We start from the raw sequence: 17819 nt of genomic DNA on the forward strand, positions 1-17819 counted from the left end.
GACTTGGCCAAGGCCGCGGGAGTCTCTGCACGGCATGTCGGTACGTACCCGCCGACGGCGCAGTCAGCGGTGGCTGTGCCGCAGCCACTGATCGCATCGCGAACCCTCGTCACAGTGCCCTTCTTTGTTCTCTCTACCCAAATCTCCAACACGTTGTGCTGTTGGTTCTACACCGCAACATCCAGCCCCCCCCGGAAGTGGCATGGCACCCTGTAAACAAGCCCCAATATGTCTCCATGTTCTGCAAGATGACGGATACAGACGTGGGGGGTTCCAGCTAGAATTCTTTTTTGCTCTCTGTCTTGGACATGAATTCTTTGAGTTTTTCGGTGTCGTAATCTGCGCCGAGTCCCGACTGAGACACGCAAATGTCCTTAATCTCAACTGTCCAATTTCCTCTATCAATCATCAACCGCCGAGCTGATGGGCTGCTTATGATGAGCTCACGACAAGACTGCCTCTCAATCACGTGTAGAATCATCCAGACGCCTTGAAAGAAAACCAACGCAAAGTTTCAGCCCAAGACTAACTTTTGGGTATGTCGATCACTTCTTGGCATAATCACAGACGATGGAAATGATGTCTGCGGGGAGAGAAGTGTGGGCTGCAGTGGCAACTCACAACCAACGCTTTGTACTGTCCAGGGAAATTAATGACACTCTATTGGGCCGCGACACGTCTCATCTTGGATGCCATGTGGTCACAGAGACTCATTTTTCTTTTCCTTGATGCACCAGGTGGTCACATGGCAACCCCCCCCCCCCCGGATCCTCTTCAGGCTTCAACAAACAGCCAAACAAGCAGGAACATGAGAAGCTGAGTATTTGCCTCATTCCTTTTGCTCATTAGGTGGGGCAATCTCACTCGGGAGCCAACAAAAGACAGCGGTCAGGCGCACCGAGAATTGACAGAAAAGGTGATTGTAAAATGGAATCTAGACTGGAGTGTGAATAAGTACATACCGCAGGCAAAACAGTTATTTCTTTCCAGAGTACGATAACATCATTCTTCGAGACAATCCGACCTAGGATTAAAAAAGTTGACCAAACGATGAACTCGAACATAGGAACGGCGCATGCACTCGCCTCATCATCCTCATTATCTGGCGATCTCTGGCTCCAACACCAAATAAGCATGAGGGGTCCAAGGGGGTGATGAATTCTGTGAGCTATCAAGACTCGAGTCTACGTATCATGGTTCTTCTTGAGCCAGACACCAGCAGATTGGTCGATTATGGGTTTGCAAAGTTCAAACTCACATAAATAGAGTGGAGACCGTCCGAATACACACGTAGATGGAAACTTCAGAGTTGGTTTTTGGGTTTCCTCTCCCCGTAAGCCGTAGGGCGTAGGGCAGAGCGAAGAGCACCAATGAGTCCCCCTGTTGTTCTCTTGGAAATACCTTACTTAGAGTAGAGGTGTTTGACCCCTTTGTAGTCCTAAAGTATGTTATTCGGCCAAAACACCAGCTGACGCCGATGGGAATCGAACCCAACTTAACCTACTAAGCGTACCCCCGCTTCACACGACACCCCCATACAGTCCTAAGGTCGCGACCCGTTACAGTTGAACTCTCCGGATACCGAAAAGGCTGTTACAGGCTAGTGCCCATGGGAACATACCAGCTGTACCCGCATTACCTGAGTTAAATCAAGCTACTCGTCTCCAACTTTCTTTTAAGCCTCTTTCGTGACGAAAACTGCATGTGCCCAGTACTAGTAAAAGGTAGATAGCTTCACCTGTACTTTCTCACATGGCCCTCACTCTCATCATGTATATGGAATTACCGTGTTTCTTATCCATTTAAGCTTAATATAAGGCACTTTCGCATCGTTGTCTTCTTAGCCTCTTGCTAGGTGCCTGGAAAATTCTACTGCCGAGGGCATCCAATCAAGGCTGGGATTTCAAAAGATACGAATATTTAAGCCAGGTGGTGCTCATTTTACTCAGGTACGAGGCATCTGTGGTGCTTCGGATTTGTCCACAAGGTTCACTGGACGCCGAATTTTCCGGCAGGAGAGCAACGAAGCATCTACACCCAAGACATGCTCCTGCTCTCAGTCTTGCGGAGTCTGGACATACAGTTTACCTGTCACACTATTGTTACGCAGTGGGCCTTTTCATCTTGAAACACGGAGAGTAATCATACTACCGCAGGCCATCTCTCAATCCGAGGCTGGCGGGCAAAAATTCGGCTCGAAACGACAAATTCCGGGACTCAGGACCCCAGCACGACCATCATGCTTGCAGCCTGTCGTTCTCTCACTTTAGAGAACCAAAGTGAGGACGCTTATCTCTTCTCTTCGGTGATGTATCACTACTGATATTCCACAACTCTTAAAATCAAGACGTCATTCATATTCTTTTTTTCTTCTGCGCCAAAAACATCAACAATTCCACAGAGTGCGGCCTAATGAGCATATTAGGCCAGAAGCCCATTTTCGAAGGTGATGTTCATAAGCTTCTCACAGGTTTGGAATGATCTTTCGAGTGCTAGTGAAATGGTACATTTACAGGCAAATATTTGAATTAAGTAACAGAGCAAAGAAATTACATTCGCCAGCTTGTGTGTGTGTGTGTGTGTGTAAAGTGTGTTTGCACGTGGTTGCGAGCGATCACGTTTTCATCAGAAGATGTATCATCCGGAGTAGAAGCCTTCATTCTTCAGCAAGTCATCACTTTCAATACAAAACTTCAGGTAGAGGCACGGCTATCCCTGACATTGTATGCAGATCATTGAAAAAAGTCAGGGGATATGTTTCATGATTTGCCTACTTTTCAAGTCTTCACACTATCCAAAGGAATTCGATCTTTTCCACCAGAGTCTTGCGTGTCACAAACTCTGTAGTAACGGCAAGCACTACGCAAAGAAGCTAAACCCGAAATTCCTTTACTGGATGCTGCGACTGCGGGCAGCAATTTTAATTGCAGAAAAGTGTGACGGCACCTTCATGCTCCCCAGCATCAAGCTGCAACACCCGACCAGGATTCAGATTCCGAGATGTCGTATAATTATCGAGTCAAAGAAATTGAAATCCTCTGCTCAAGATTCCGAAATGAACCAAGAATGAAAATCAAGCCCTCCGTGAAACACCGTCGGCCATGATATCAGCTCGCCTCGGACGAGGCGACTACCCGAAAGCTCGGCCCCGCGTGTGATCCTAGAATTCCGTTCGTACGGGCTCGAATGAGACGGCGAAAGAGAGTTCCTCCGTGCGCGTTAATTGGCCGCTCCCATTCGGCATTGGTGAATCTCTGATTCAAGATCCTCGCGTCATCCGTGCTCCGGAGAAACAGTGCTCGCTCGAGGCCGGACGTGACAAGGTTTCCCTAGCCGCCGGGGCGTCCATCATCGATCGCACTGACCGTCTCTCAGTATCGACGATTCGATTTGCTCGCCAAGCCTGTCGTTCTGTTCACAGTCCAACTTGCTCTCGCTCACTACCGTGTTTCATGGCACTATATGCCGCGTAATGTTGGTTCTGAATTGGCGCCCGTCATGAGACTTGGCGCAATGCATGCGCTTCCTCCAGTTTATCAAGGAGGAGAAGGACGTGGGGTTTGTTTTTCAGCATTGGCTAGTCTGCGGCCTTCGGACTCCCTCGCTTTCCACGTTTTCTGATAGACATGGAAATCCGCATCGGCCGAGAACTTGCATCTGTGGAGTCGGTACCTGGCTAGTGATTAAGATTCCGAAAGGGTTTCTGCATGTGTTTTGCCATCCTGGATTGTGTGTCGCTTGAACTTTTTTTGGGCGAAATTGGTGGAATTTAATGGTGCGACCGTCTGAACTGCCAGGCAGATTCAAGCTTGTACAGTCGCGTGAACTCTGGCCCTAAGTTGCTAGACCTCACGGATAGTGCGGCTGGTTGCATGTAGGTCCTCGTACCTTATTGCCTCTCTCGCATTCTAATTACCCATAGAGCTGGTTGTGGCTAAAACTTTCCTGGGGTAGAATTCGTACCTTACAGCTCCAGAAACGGAAGCTTGTTCGACTACATAACTCGACTCATCTAATATAGCGAAAGCAGGTCAATAATGTCCGGTAAGTGGCGTATCCTCGGACGAGATTCGTCGAATTGAAGCGTGCTAGGACTGATGTTTGCACAGACGCTGTCAGTCGGTCAGCAGCGCAAATCGGCGGGACGTTCACAAATCATCGTCTTCGGGCTCTCATCTTGGCGTCTCAACTGCCCTGACCAAGTAGGAAGAGATGACACTGCCGCACCGTCTACGAGGAGATGCGAGATGGGCAAGTTTTCACAACTTTTCCTACCAACCCTGTTGGCGGGCGTGGAGACTCAGTCCAAACCCAGAGGTTCAGTCACATTGCTGTACTGAAAATGAGCTCTCTGGCTAGAACCTGCTCGCAATAACGGAAAGCTAGGAACCACAAGGCGAGAACGACAAAATCAACCTCCACCACGAATTGGTGTTCGAGTTGGGCAGAACATTGCGCTGAAATCGGTCCGGAATATGACTTGTGGTGTAGAATGAGGTTATGCCGAAAGGTTGTTTGGCACCTCGACAAAGCGCTTATACAGGGTCTCCCTCGTCCGGACACTTACCAATTCGAGGGGCTGCAGATCAACCGAGCGATCACGCTGTGATCACCTCCCGGACAGTCGGAGAGGACATGAGTCGACGGCTCGGTGTTGCACGAGTCCCCTTCCTGCGGCAGCTCGATCCATAGCAGGCCTGCGCTACATTCTGCACCGGCAATTAAAGTTCTTCGTTTCACCAAAACCGTTTTGTTCCACGGATCTTGGCTGAAGACGTTTGTTGCTACAATATTATTTTAACCTTGATCATTAGTCGCAACAAAAATGGGGCAGACTAGCAGCCCCAAAGCTTAAGTGAATTACTGCGTCATCTAATGATGGCCGTTTGCTTGCGATGCATGAGGCTGTTGATGGGGATTCACCTAGCCGAGGATGTAGCACAGCACTGAACTCTCACGAGTCGCCTTGCCCTGAACCATTCAACCATCGCCTCAAGCTTTTGAGGTCAGGCGTGGCGGTAGGACAAGCTGTGGCTCATTTTCAGATATAAAATGAAAAAGGAGTCCCCTTCATACCTGCCTCCAGAACTTCTCACCAGCCCACTTGACTTCCGTTTCCGGTATCCCAGCTTCTTCAGTCCGCCTCTGAATACCCTCTCTGCTGTGATCTCTTGCAATAAGCACTAATTCGTTCATTCAAACATTTCCACATCCAAACCAACAAAATATCAAAATGCGCTTCCTCAGCACTATCGTCCTTGCCACTTTGACCGCCAGCGGCGTCGTCACTGCCTTGCCTCACGATCTGGCCGCCGTCTCTGGAGACGGAGTCGGAGCTGTGTCCCTCGAGATTGAGACCACCATCGAGAACCGCGAAGCCAGAGGTCCTAATACCCCGGCTGATGTCAAGAAGCATGACGACAACCACTTGAAAAAGGCTAACAACAACTGTGGCAAAGGCTGCGAGCAATCGCTTGCCTCATACCACTCCCAAGCCTCCAAGGATTCGAAGAACTCCAAAGCGTCCAAGGCATCAAAGAACCAGAAGGGCGGCCGCTCGCTTGAGAACACCAATGAGATTGAGGAGATGGAGGTTGAGCAGGGAGTTCAGGCCTAGATGGGTCAGGACCAGTCTCAATACTGAGATGACCCGCTTCTCTAGCAACGATGAGACTGGAGTATTGGATATAGGGGTCATGCGGTACAAGCTATGGCTAGCACTGTAAATAAATGTCTATTGTGTCTACAGTCACTGTGGCAGCCACGCATGATTCACGCTGGTCGTGGTGGTACATCCTCGGCGGCGGGGGGCTCAGTAGGGGTCTGACGGTACTTTGAATTGGAACCGTTTGATCATACTAAAAAGAATTGGTTTCTCTGCGTCTCATTCCTCGCTCCTTCAACCCCCTTCAATCTCAGCCTATTCAGCACTGATTCACAATCCGGCAGTGATATTGGACGACAGCCAGTGACTGATCTCGTTGATGATGTTGACTGTGTCGTCGAAGAATGTGGCGACCTGTCACCCGAGCTTGTTAGAGACTGTTTCTGAACAGTGTATGTACCCAGGATCAACTTACAACACCCACTCCAGGAATGGGAGGGAGAGCATCACGCCTCTCTGCAAGGCGCTCGTAGCCGAGGTTTGTCTGCTGCGCCATGGCCGCGGCAACCACAAACAGGAGAAGAACACGGCTGGCAACCATCTTGATGTTTCGAGTCTTTGTTTGAATAGAATGATTGAAATGCGGGCGAGGATAATTGATCGACGTGGATTTATCGTATTGTCTTGACTCTGGAGATCGACCTCGAGGCTTGAACAAGGAAAGGTTTTTTTTATGATTGGCTCCATGTTTGACCGCCTGCTCAAGGCATCTGCTTAGTCGCTGTAATGTAGGCAAGTGAATCACTGTGCATTGAGCGCAGGGCCTGCAAAGGTCACGATCCAAGCCTTTCACGGAAGCGTCTTCCATAGAGCTAACAGGTGCGACCATTGGCCATTGTGGATTTCCAAGTACCTAGAAATCCCCATCATCTTCTAGAGGGGATCTCACCAAAATTGGATATGACAAGGTATCAATATCAATATCGTGGGCTAGCTTCGAATGCTAACGCCAGCAGTTCATCAAAACTAGAAGGCGGCTCTTTGATCCAGTCATACTCAATGAAGAATGGGAATACGAAGCATCACCAAACATACTTCAAGGGAGACGCGTTCCGTTCCTGGCCAATCATCTCCGCCTCCTGTCACCGAGAAGATGACAGGCCGCCTGGATTTGCATGGTAAGCGTGCGGAAGCTGCAGCTAGAGGGTACGGGCCTAGTCAACCTCCTCGCCCTACACCAGCTTACACCGGAACGCTTTGGGTTGTAGATGGGCTTTTTCCACATCCAAATCCTGCGGAGCACAGCCCCAACGCCACGAGGCAGCCGGGGCATTTCCATCGTCGCCCTACGCAACAAGAATACCAGGCAGATTGCCAGATCAGGCTGAGCTGAGGATGAGATATATCGACCTGGGATAAAATGGGTCTGAGGAGACGTGGGCTTCGATGCAGGAGTGCCATCCCATGCTTGTCGACTCGGCACTCCCAACTGTCTTTGACCTTGAATAGTGAGACTGAGACGAAAACAGCCATATTGTGGCGCTGTTCCTCCAGCCGAGATGCATCTCAAAAAGCTCACCTCTTTTAAATCAATCAAAGAGGTTTTTCGATCCAAACATGGCAAACAGAAATCCAAGCGTCATCCAAAGAAGCTGAAGCGGAACAAGGCGAGGAAAAACAAAAGAACCAAGTTTGTATTACCCAGTCCATGCATGTGCCCGAGTCCATGTTCACCCGACAAAGACTGGAGCGATTTATATTCAGAATCAGGCCGACTTTTGACGCGTGCAACTTAGGGAGAAAAAATTCGAGCCCAAAAACCAACATGGGGCCCAGCATCAAATATTTAATCCAACATCAGGGTGGCAGTCTCCAAAGACATTCTTGGCTTGTAACCCAGCAAGCATTTTACCAGAAGCCGTTGCACAGCCGCTCCCGTGGAAAAGGCCATTTCATCCGGACGACGCGTTCCAGATTCATTCATCTGCATTCAGTCAGCGAGATTCGGGAATTCCGCCCTCCAACCATCCTTCGCCAAACCCAACTCGGTCTCCTACCTTGAGTTCAATCTTGAGCAGCAGTGGAACCTCTTTGAGTTCTGCGACATCGAAAATAAAATTCCTCTTCCGTCGTCGACATTCGGACACCGGACTATCAAGATCATCGCCACTGTCACGGCAACAGGAAAAGCGGAACTCTGTACCGGGTCTCTCGTCCATCTTCCCCAGACAGATTACAGAAGAAAGCCGCCAAGACATCGTGCCTCCTCGAGCAGAAGGAGTCATCGCAAGATCTATTGCCCCGGACCTGGAAGCCTCGAGATCCCCCCCTCACACCATGTCGCAAAAGCCTGTCGACGTCAAGGAGCTTCGCGAGCGTCTCAAGCAACGGGAGTCAACTTCTAAAGAGTTCAATGAGATTTGGGAGAAAGAGGGACTTCAGCTACTGCGGGAGACTCTGAGAAGCGAATATGATGGCGATTACAGCATCACGATTCGGTTCAAGTACCAAAGCAATACCAGGTCTGTAGACGTCACGACACCCGAGGAGCTTTCCGCAGGCGTCAAGGACGAGATCCTTAGCACCGTCTCATCGTGCTTTGCGGATTCTGAACGGCTTCTTGTCACTGTCGAATTCCTCGTCGGAATTGTCGAGCATGCTGCCGATGCAGTGACTTCCAGTCAGGACGCAGATAACAAATCGAAGAGGCCTAGAAACTCTGGCAAGTATGATGAGAGAATGCTTGGAGATTCTGTCAGCTTTGAAGAGAGCGACAGTGCCGCAACTCTCGGTCCAGCAATCAAACTCGGTGGGTGTGAAGGATGGATTGTCAATTGGCACCTTTTCGATGGTATACCGAACGGGGAACATGTTCACGATCCGTCCGAGGTCCCTCATCACAGTCTATTCCACCCAGCATACATCGACTGTGGCAAGAATGAAAAACCGTCCCGGATCGGGGAGCTGAAAGCATACTCAGGACAGATGTACAGAACAACTCGTCCGTCAAGATCTCTACAACATCACGTGCCAGGTGTTCCAGGAGAATGCAAGCAAGGCATGCAAGTAGTTACGGATTGGGCTTTCTGCAGGGCTTGCGGGGATGAAGCGAAGAATCGTCTGCGCTATGTACCGCGCGGTATTGAAGTCGACGATTCCTCGGACCCGATTCGAGGGGTGTATGAGCAACGCCCTCAATTGCAAATCATACAGACAACTGGCCGGAGCAGTGGGTTCCGGTATGCAGTGGTATGCGACACACCGGCCGAGGTCCGTCAATATCCCCATATGCCGACCAGAGAATGGTATCTTGAGAATCTTGAAGGTCTCTTGACGGTCGAAGAGTGGAATTCCGAGGGCCCCGGGGTATCTGGTGACTCGGGCGCTGCCGTGGTGCACGACGAAACGGGAAAACTCCTCGGGCAGATTTGGGGTCGAAATGTTTACGGAGGTGATCAGCAAGTCTCCAGGGTGACATACTTCACGCATCACTGGGACATATTCGACGACATAAAGGAACGATATCCCAACTTGGAAGGCCCGTTTCTCATTTCCGGACCGAATGGTGATATCTCGAGGACTACAGTTGCAAGAGAGTACGCCCATGACCCTTCAGGGGTCGAGGCTGACGAGAATACCCTGAGTCCATCGCGACCGCGGAGCCGGGCATGTTCGTCTATCGGGACGGGCGACGGCGGCGTAACGAAATCCTTCTCTCAGTCCACCCTGGTTCAGAGCGTGACGAACTCGTTAGCTCCGGGCGAGGGTGGGGCTAAGGAGATTCATCTTGAGAAGACTCTGGAGGGCGAAATGGATTGCGGAAGAGACTCTCATTCTCGTAGCGCGGCTAGAACCTCGGCGGATGATGGTGCATTGACGATGCGACGCAGCTCAGCCATGGGGACCGCTTGATATTTGTTCTCTTCACTTTTTTTTCTTTATCTTTTTTATTTCCTTGAACTTCGGCTGCCTCCACGTTCTTGCATTATCAAGTAACTTGATTAGTATTATCATTATCTACTCCATCATAAATAAATGCATTTCTATAGTAATACTTGGAGACAGTCTTAGGTACGCTCATGGATGTCCAGTGTGCTGCTTCATCGCCCCGGAGAATTCGGCTGGGTAGAAATCCCGGACTCCCCGAGCCGGTCTGGAGCGCACGGCACCTCCGGTGGAAACTCTTGCCCCAGAGAGAAGTTCTCGGGAATCTCGGGCCTTGAGCTTAGGCATGTGGAACTGATTCATGAGTTGACCGGGGCTGAAATTGCGCTAGCTGCGAAGAACCCTACAGTCATCCTAGAAGGGAGCATACCCGGGAAGATTCCTAATGCGTGATACATTTGAATTTGTACAATGAGGTGAACCGGAACGATATGTATGAGAAAGCATCACACTATTCGAGCCTCCACCTGTCCTTGAGCCTTGTTCATTATTCACGGCACCTAAGGCAGTGATTTAATGGTGTTGCATATCCCGTCGGCTTAAGGGTGGGTGGGTGGAGGAGGAGGGATCATCCGCAAAGTCGCCATTTTTAGCACGGTGGCCCCCCTTATACGAAGGCAATACCGAAATAGCAGCGTGCGCTAAAAGTGGTTGAAATGAGCGATACGAGAAGATTAACACTTCATATTTATTTAGATAGATAGGTTGATTGCCGCAACGCAAGCGTTAACAACTCTTTGCGTCGTACACCAGTCTGATAATCAAGAAACTCTCCATAATGAGAGGTTTTCTTACAACCGCCGGATGCCTTGCATCGCTGGCTGCGCTTGTCAGCGAGACCATCGCTCTTCCAGTCCAGGATGCGCCATTGAGAGTTGAGTGGCGAACCCTGTCAAGTGCCGCAAAGGCAGACTATATCAGCGCAGTAAAATGCTTGGATGGGTTGCCGTCAAAGATTGGTCTCGAGACATCGCTTTACAACGACTTTCCCTATGTCCACGCGCTGCTCAACAACGAAAGTGAGTCCTCTCATCATGCGACGTCGACTCGCGTACTCGTGCTGATCAAACGATTCAGTTCACTTTGTGGCTCAGTTCCTCCCCTGGCATCGGTACTTCGTGTACGTCTACGAGAAGGCCTTGAGGGATGAATGCAAGTACACAGGTCCAATGACCTACTGGGACTGGACACTTGACTCAGACGACATGTCCAAGAGCCCCGTCTTCTCCAACGACACAACCTCCGGGTTGGGGGGAAACGGCCTAAACGGCGGGTGGGTGGCACCGACGAGACCAAACCCGCTGACCATGTGCGTGCTTGACGGGGCTTTTGCCAACTTCACCGTGTCGTACTACACAACGAATGCGCTCTCGCATTGTCTGAACCGCGGATTCAACGACGGCGTCGGGGTCAACGCCGGTCGTTACCAAGGCGGCTTGTACTCGCCCGCAAAAGTATCGGGCATCGTCGAGAACTCCGGCAACTTTTCCACATTCGCGACTGCCCTGGAGAATGGGCCTCACGGTGCGATTCATTCAGCTGTGGGCGGAGACTTGTTTCCCTCGACATCTCCAAACGGTATGCTCCGACCAGCCACGTAAAGGGTGTCAGATCAACTGACAGCGAGTACAGATCCCTTGTTTTTCCTGCATCATGTGCAGATTGACAGACTTTGGTGGCTATGGCAACAGATTGACCTCGGGAACCGGACGTTTGACTTTTCGGGACGGAGGAACCTGCCCTCTGGTGAAGCCGACACCCGGCCGGCGTCTCTGAACGACACATTGCCGATGCTTGGTTTGGCGCCAGGTATTCCCATTCAGCAAGTCATGTCAACGACGACCAATTTCCTGTATTATAGGTACTAGATTATGCACCTCAATGTCTTAACTTGAGAACAATTACTTCAGCTAAATACTCCTCAGCGCCGTAGCTCCTCTCATAGGGTTCCTACAGGATTCTCCGCTAGTTCATGCACGCACAGGGGTCCTGCTCCCCTGAAGGATGATGAATAAGACTAACTTATCAGACGCCTACCTGATTCACCTGATGTTGCTGGTAATCGTGCTAGCAACGTGATTCGCTCAAAGTTCAGTCCTTTTCGCCCAAACCAGGCGGCTAAGGCCACCTGATTTGGAGACGGAGGCGACGACGTGGCAATCTAAGAGAAAACAGAAATCTGAGAAATAATGAGTTTGCCTTCTCCTCGCGCCAAACCAGCAAGAATTCACAATTCGCACCCCTTTAGCCACTCTCATCAGTGATTTTGGGAATTACCCTCCAAGGAACCGGAACATCAAGATGATTTGCTCCCCTTGTCATCTCGTCCTCGGGGCACAGAAAGACTACGCTTTGGTTAGCAGCAAGATAAACGGGGAAAACCCATTGGAGCCACATCACCGCGATTGCGGGAGTCTCACGGCCTCCGTGGACGCCGGTTGTTACATATGCAATCGACTCTGGGCTACCCTGGACACGGATGAGCGACAAAAAGTGAGACAGTCGAGTATCGAGCCAGCGGGACAAGAGTCTGCAGACTTCGTCAACTCAACCCTCACCTCGGTGTTTCTGGACGACGGCGCAGCATTTGCTTATCCCAGCGCACTTCTACTACAGATAGCTTTTGACCGAAGCAAGGTCGTTCAATTGGAAAGAAACCCCAGCAAAGGATTCATGCGGGCTTCTATCCTGCTTCTTCCACAAGATTGTACGTCCATCTTCTGGTGAAAAGCACCACAAGACTGTGAAAATACAATCATCTGATACTGTCTGCAAAGCCTACGCACCCCAATACAAAATCGCATCGCACTCCCACACTACAAGGTCCGACAGCACTTTCCATGTTGCGCAGAAATGGATTGCAGAATGCCTGGCCGAACACTCGCACTGCGGTGCCAAAGCATCTACAATTACGCAGTGGTGTCCCAGTCGCCTTCTCGATACTGGACCACTGGATCAGGAGAGCTTCAGCTGTCGACTGGTGCTCCCGAACATCACACCTATTCAAGGTCCATACACGACACTTAGCCATTGCTGGGGTATAACCGAGTCTTTCAATCTGACATTGAACAACTACGCCCAACTACTACAGGACATACCTCTCGATACCCTTCCGCAGTTATTTCGTGATGCCGTTGAAATTACCCGCCGTCTCAATATCCGGTACCTGTGGATCGACTCGCTTTGCATCATACAACAGGGCGACGACCTCGCTGACTGGAGACATGAGTCAACGCACATGGACAAGATATACTCGCGTTCCTTTTGCAATATTGCAGCGGCCGATGCACCAGACGCGCATTATTCTATGTTCTGCAGCCGTAATCCGGATGCTCAGTGTGCACAAACTCTATACCTCCCCGTCGGTTCTCAGAGTACGCGATTCTTAGTGTTGGACTACAATCTTTGGAGAACAGAGGTCTCCAACGCAGTGATCAACACAAGAGCCTGGGTTCTCCAGGAGAGACTACTTTCTCCGAGGGTGCTGTACTTTGGCCAACGACAGATCCTGTGGGAATGCCAACAAAAGGAGGCCGCCGAGATTTATCCAGAAGCAATGCTCATCGACCTATCCCGGTTTCCGAGCCGATTCAAGGGCTTTAGCTACAATCAGATCGGGTGGAAGCCCCAGGGCCATGGCGATCTCTCAAAATACCAATACTGGTGCAACATTGTGAACGCCTACACAAGGGCTAAGCTGACGTTTCCCGGGGATAAGCTGATTGCCCTTTCGGCTGTTGCAAAGACGGCGAGAGACTTACTCGGAGATGATTATGTCGCGGGGATGTGGCGACGCTATCTGGAGCGAGAACTCATGTGGTCCGTCGCCGTTGGACAGACGCAAGCCAGGCCATCGGTCTACCGGGCCCCTAGCTGGTCGTGGGCGGCAGTAGATGGACATGTGACTCCGGGTATCATGGACATTGAAGCGGTGGAGATGCTGATTGAGGTGCAGAATCTGCATCTTGACTACGTGACGAGCGATACAACGGGCCTGGTCAGCGGCGGATGGCTGCAGCTCTGGGGTGTACTCAAGAAGCTCGAGCTTCTTCCCGACATCTCGCTCAGCAGTCATGACAACAACCACGACTTTTTGAAAATGGTTGTCAACGGTGTTCCCGTCAGTGTCCGCGCAGATTCTGTCATGAAGGAATATCAGCCGCATGTGGCGCTTGATACCAGCCAGGAGTGGACCGGTATGCAAAACCTTCAACCAGACTTGTTCTGCATGCCGGCGAGGAAAAGACCAGACGATCATGGAAGTATCTACGTGCTATTGCTGGAGCTCCAAGACAGGAAAGAAGGTGTCTTCCGTCGAGTTGGAATTGCCCGTGGTTGGGGCAAGGATGTGAGGGCGAACTTCCTCGCGCGCAATGGAGAAGAGGAAACCTTGCCATGCGTCACGTACAAACATGGTCGACACTTGGTGCGGATCATTTAGTTAAGGGGGGAAATCAAGACATTTGGACGCTGTGAGCGAAACGATAGACCAGATGATTGATCACGTAGTTACCAATTCAAGATGAAGCATCGACAGGGAGACCAAGTTTGGCAAGTCCTTTAGATTATATCAGGAGAGAAAGCATGAACCATTGCATAGGTACTTCAAACCAGCTTTCAACATTTGAATGAAACGGTACTAAGTATAGTGCTGAGGAATGGATCTCGGTTGAAAAGTATAGCACTAGGTGTTTGTCTGGAGCCCGCCCCCCCCTCCCCCCCACCCTTCCCCGTTCCAGCGTTAATTCCATATCACCTTTAAGTCTATTGAGACAGGCTAATACATGTTGGAACTCTGTCTGTTGCATTGATGCGCAATGGTTCTGTAAAATTTCACGGGTTGATAGATCGAAGAACACAGACTATGTACAAACCAGAACCAGGAAGTTAATAACTCAAGTCAGTTTCTATAGATGAAAATAACTTGAAGGCACTTATTTAGAGTTGAGCTCAGCTGGGGCAGACACTGCACATAAGCGGGTATTCGAGGTTTTAGCGCACAAAACAAACCAAGAAAGGACACCAGTCGGCACGCCTCGGTCCAACATCTTTCGCCATCTCACCCCAGCGAGCACGACATCAACACAATTCCTTTTGTTTTCCTCTTTCTCACCACCGACTTACTTGGCATTGCAACGACGCCGCACCGCAAGGCAAACAACCAGCCCCCTCGGTCACTCCACTGTTGTTTTAGTTGGGGTCCCCGGACTGCCAATCAACCCCAGAGCGAGAGGACCGCCAAGTCAACTCAACATAAGGGCCGTGTCAAAAGCCCCAAACGACCTTCCGTAATTGGAAGGCCTATGGACTGCAGTCACTAAACCTCTGGTTGGCCTCGCCGCCGCCGAGACGACCCAGCCTGCTGACGCACTCTTGGCGAAGATGTTCATCTCACTTGACCTGGGCACTCCAAGACCATCTGATATGAGACACGAGGAATCACTGGTTAGGAACTTGGAAGTCATCCTCGCGAGCTTGCCGGCATTTATGACGATTCAGCTTCAAGAGGCAGCTCCAGCACCTCGAGAAGCTACAACCGCAGCCCAGGGGCGCCTGTCGCCTCGTATGCGTGTCAGCCTCAGGTGGTACATACACCCGACACGCCAATGCTCGATTCCTTCTGGAAGCACGCAAAGTTTTTAAGATTTGGCTGGTCGGTGTGGGGTCCGTATATTGGCTCCTGAGGCTATTTTATGGTCTCGGCGACATCTGGTTCGTCGGAGCCACAGTTACACCCCCAAGCTTCATCAATATTGTGAATCTCGAGAAGTCACTTTCACTCAACTTTTCTTCTCGTTCGTCCGTCTACTCCATGGAATCCACCCTCGTGGTACCAGGCGGCGAGTCGGTTGGCAGATCGAAGCTGGCGTGACGTTGCAATGCCATGACGTGCGGGGATCTCTCAGCAGCAAGGCCTGGCATGGGATGATCACCTTCACCGTTTTGTCCTGGGTTGTGACACGGCAAGGCAGCATTGCAGCAGGTACCTATATGTAGGGAAGGAACAGATATATAGCTCCCGTTGGCCTCTCACGGAGCCACCCGCTTGCCGATCTTCTCATCTTGGTTTCGAGGCTCTATACATCCCCTCATTAGAACTCTCCTGGCAGTGCTTTCCAGCACGTGAACGCCGTGCAAATCACAGAAACTCGAGTTCGGCCGATACCCCAGTTTCCTTCGCCGATGCCGAGCGATGAGTTCACCACTCAAACAAGATCATCATATAGGGGAGGACAGGCACATTGTGCAGGATGATGCCTCGGCGGAAGAAGTAGGGGTGGTTAGACAGCAGGAGACGTACGCCTTTGATGAGTCGCGCAAGATTGGTGTCACCGGGGCAGTCTTTCTCATCCTGAACAAGATGATCGGTACCGGAAGTAAGTCATAAACCACACCATCCATCGCGACGTATGTAGGTCTCACACCCCCTTGCCCAGTCTTCTCGACCCCCTCCGGAATCTTCCAGTCCACCGGCTCCGTCGGCGTCGCCCTCATGCTATGGGTCATCGGCGGCGTCCTGACCTTCTGCGGCATGAGCGTCTTTCTCGAGTTCGGCCTCGCCATCCCCCGCTCCGGCGGCGAGAAGAACTACCTCGAGCGCGCCTACAAGCACCCCAAATACCTCGCGACCTGTGTCCTCGCCTCGCAGATGATCCTCCTCGGCTTCTCGTCCGGAAACTCCCTCGCCTTTGGCCGATACATCCTCTTCGCATCAGGGTCCGAGTCCCCGGACGGTTGGACTGCTCGTGGCATCGGCATCGCTGGCGCCACCTTCGCCGTCGGCATCCACGCGATTACACCCAAATGGGGCATCCGGCTATTCAACGTCCTGGGCGTCTTCAAAGTTATCGTCCTGCTGTTCATCGTCTTTTCCGGATTTGCTGCTTTGGCCGGCCGACGTCGCGTGCCGAACCCCCACAACTTTGATAATGCTTTCCGCATCGAAGAGGGAGAAGGCTACGGCAACGGGGGTGTCTACGGATACGCGACTGCTCTGCTTCGCATCATCTACAGCTACAAGGGCTGGGAGAACGCCAACTACGTCGTCGGCGAGCTGAAGAACCCGCGCAAGACTCTAGCCCTTGCCGCACCCCTGGCCATCGGTGGTGTAACGATTCTCTACGTCCTTGCCAATGGTCAGTTCTTATTATTAGGGACAAACTCTGTCCGCCCAACTCATCATCTAACCCATGTTTCTAGTCGCTTACTTTGCCGCCATTCCCAAAACTCAGCTTGCAACCTCTGAAGTCATTGTTGCAGGTGTCTTCTTCCGCAACGTCTTCGGTAACAGTGCCGGCGCCAGAGCTCTCCCAGCTTTCGTGGCCATTAGCAACTTGGGAAATGTGCTTGCTGTCAGCTTCGCCCACGCTCGTCTAAACCAAGAGCTGGCAAAGGAAGGCCTGCTGCCATTCAGCACATTCTGGGCATCCAACAAACCCTTTAATGCTCCGGCTGCAGCCGTACGTGCCTGAACTGCGTAACTCGTTTTCTTAGGCTGACATTCTCATAGCTCTTCTTACACTGGATTGTCACCGTCATTGTTCTAGTCGCGCCTCCGGCCGGACCAGCTTACAATTTCATTACCGACCTCTACACGTCAGTCTCATCTTTTCTTGAGTTTCCATATGAATCTGTGCTGACTTGTCAACAGCTATCCTGGCGCCTGGATCAACGCATTTGTTGGGATGTAAGTTTTCCCCATTGACTCACTTGATATTTATATACACTGGCTGACATTGAAACTAGTGGCCTCCTTTATCTCCAATGGAGCAAGAGGGAGAATTGGACATCGCCTTGGCACACGTACTTCCCCATCACGATCCTTTACGTCCTGGCCAATGTCTTTCTGTGCATTGTTCCCTTTATCCCACCTACGGGATCGTGGACCGCGGAAGGGTACCCGTACTACGTATTCCCCATTGTCGGCGTCGGCGTGCTCCTTCTCGGTGCCGTGTACTGGGGATTTTGGACCAAATTTTTCCCTGCGATTGGCGGCTATAAAATCGTGGCTGAGAGGACGTACGACCAGGAAGGTCACGAAGTTATCCGATATCGCAAGGTCAGCACGAAGCATGGCCACTCAGGGCCCATCGATTAAGACCTACTCGGAATTTTGGAATTAAAATGCTCGGACTGTATCGATGGCCCCAGGACACGATGTATCCGTGTCACGGCATACCTAAACATGAAGCATATCAGAAAAGAAGAAACGAAAGAGCAAGACCCAAGTTGATTTGAGTGTTCAAATCTCAAGTGAGCCTGCTATAGT

At 51.0% G+C, this 17819-nt stretch overlaps 5 protein-coding genes across 5 annotated transcripts; 4 read left to right on the plus strand and 1 right to left on the minus strand.

The window, feature by feature from the left end:
- Positions 1 to 5233: 5233 nt before the first annotated feature.
- Positions 5234 to 5617, plus strand: CORC01_02623 (uncharacterized protein; the record flags this gene model as incomplete). Its single annotated transcript, XM_022614273.1, has 1 exon — positions 5234 to 5617. The coding sequence occupies one exon, from the start codon at positions 5234 to 5236 to the stop codon at positions 5615 to 5617; it is 384 nt and encodes a 127-aa protein (XP_022479186.1).
- Positions 5618 to 5935: 318 nt separating this feature from the next.
- CORC01_02624 (uncharacterized protein) lies at positions 5936 to 6206 on the minus strand (the record flags this gene model as incomplete). The annotated part of the gene is made up of 2 exons (XM_022614274.1): positions 5936 to 6019; positions 6081 to 6206. 2 exons carry the CDS (start codon positions 6204 to 6206, stop codon positions 5936 to 5938), a joined length of 210 nt encoding a protein of 69 aa, XP_022479187.1.
- Positions 6207 to 7942: 1736 nt separating this feature from the next.
- Positions 7943 to 9517, plus strand: CORC01_02625 (uncharacterized protein; the record flags this gene model as incomplete). Its single annotated transcript, XM_022614275.1, has 1 exon — positions 7943 to 9517. The coding sequence occupies one exon, from the start codon at positions 7943 to 7945 to the stop codon at positions 9515 to 9517; it is 1575 nt and encodes a 524-aa protein (XP_022479188.1).
- Positions 9518 to 10328: 811 nt separating this feature from the next.
- CORC01_02626 (uncharacterized protein) lies at positions 10329 to 13991 on the plus strand (the record flags this gene model as incomplete). Its single annotated transcript, XM_022614276.1, has 4 exons — positions 10329 to 10569; positions 10628 to 11128; positions 11799 to 12257; positions 12328 to 13991. 4 exons carry the CDS (start codon positions 10329 to 10331, stop codon positions 13989 to 13991), a joined length of 2865 nt encoding a protein of 954 aa, XP_022479189.1.
- Positions 13992 to 15743: 1752 nt separating this feature from the next.
- CORC01_02627 (amino acid permease) lies at positions 15744 to 17648 on the plus strand (the record flags this gene model as incomplete). The annotated part of the gene is made up of 6 exons (XM_022614277.1): positions 15744 to 15927; positions 15988 to 16686; positions 16751 to 17010; positions 17061 to 17146; positions 17202 to 17237; positions 17297 to 17648. 6 exons carry the CDS (start codon positions 15744 to 15746, stop codon positions 17646 to 17648), a joined length of 1617 nt encoding a protein of 538 aa, XP_022479190.1.
- Positions 17649 to 17819: the final 171 nt, after the last annotated feature.

Source organism: Colletotrichum orchidophilum (assembly GCF_001831195.1).
Source record: "Colletotrichum orchidophilum strain IMI 309357 chromosome Unknown Scaffold_15.1, whole genome shotgun sequence".
Classification (NCBI taxonomy): Eukaryota; Fungi; Ascomycota; class Sordariomycetes; order Glomerellales; family Glomerellaceae; genus Colletotrichum; species Colletotrichum orchidophilum.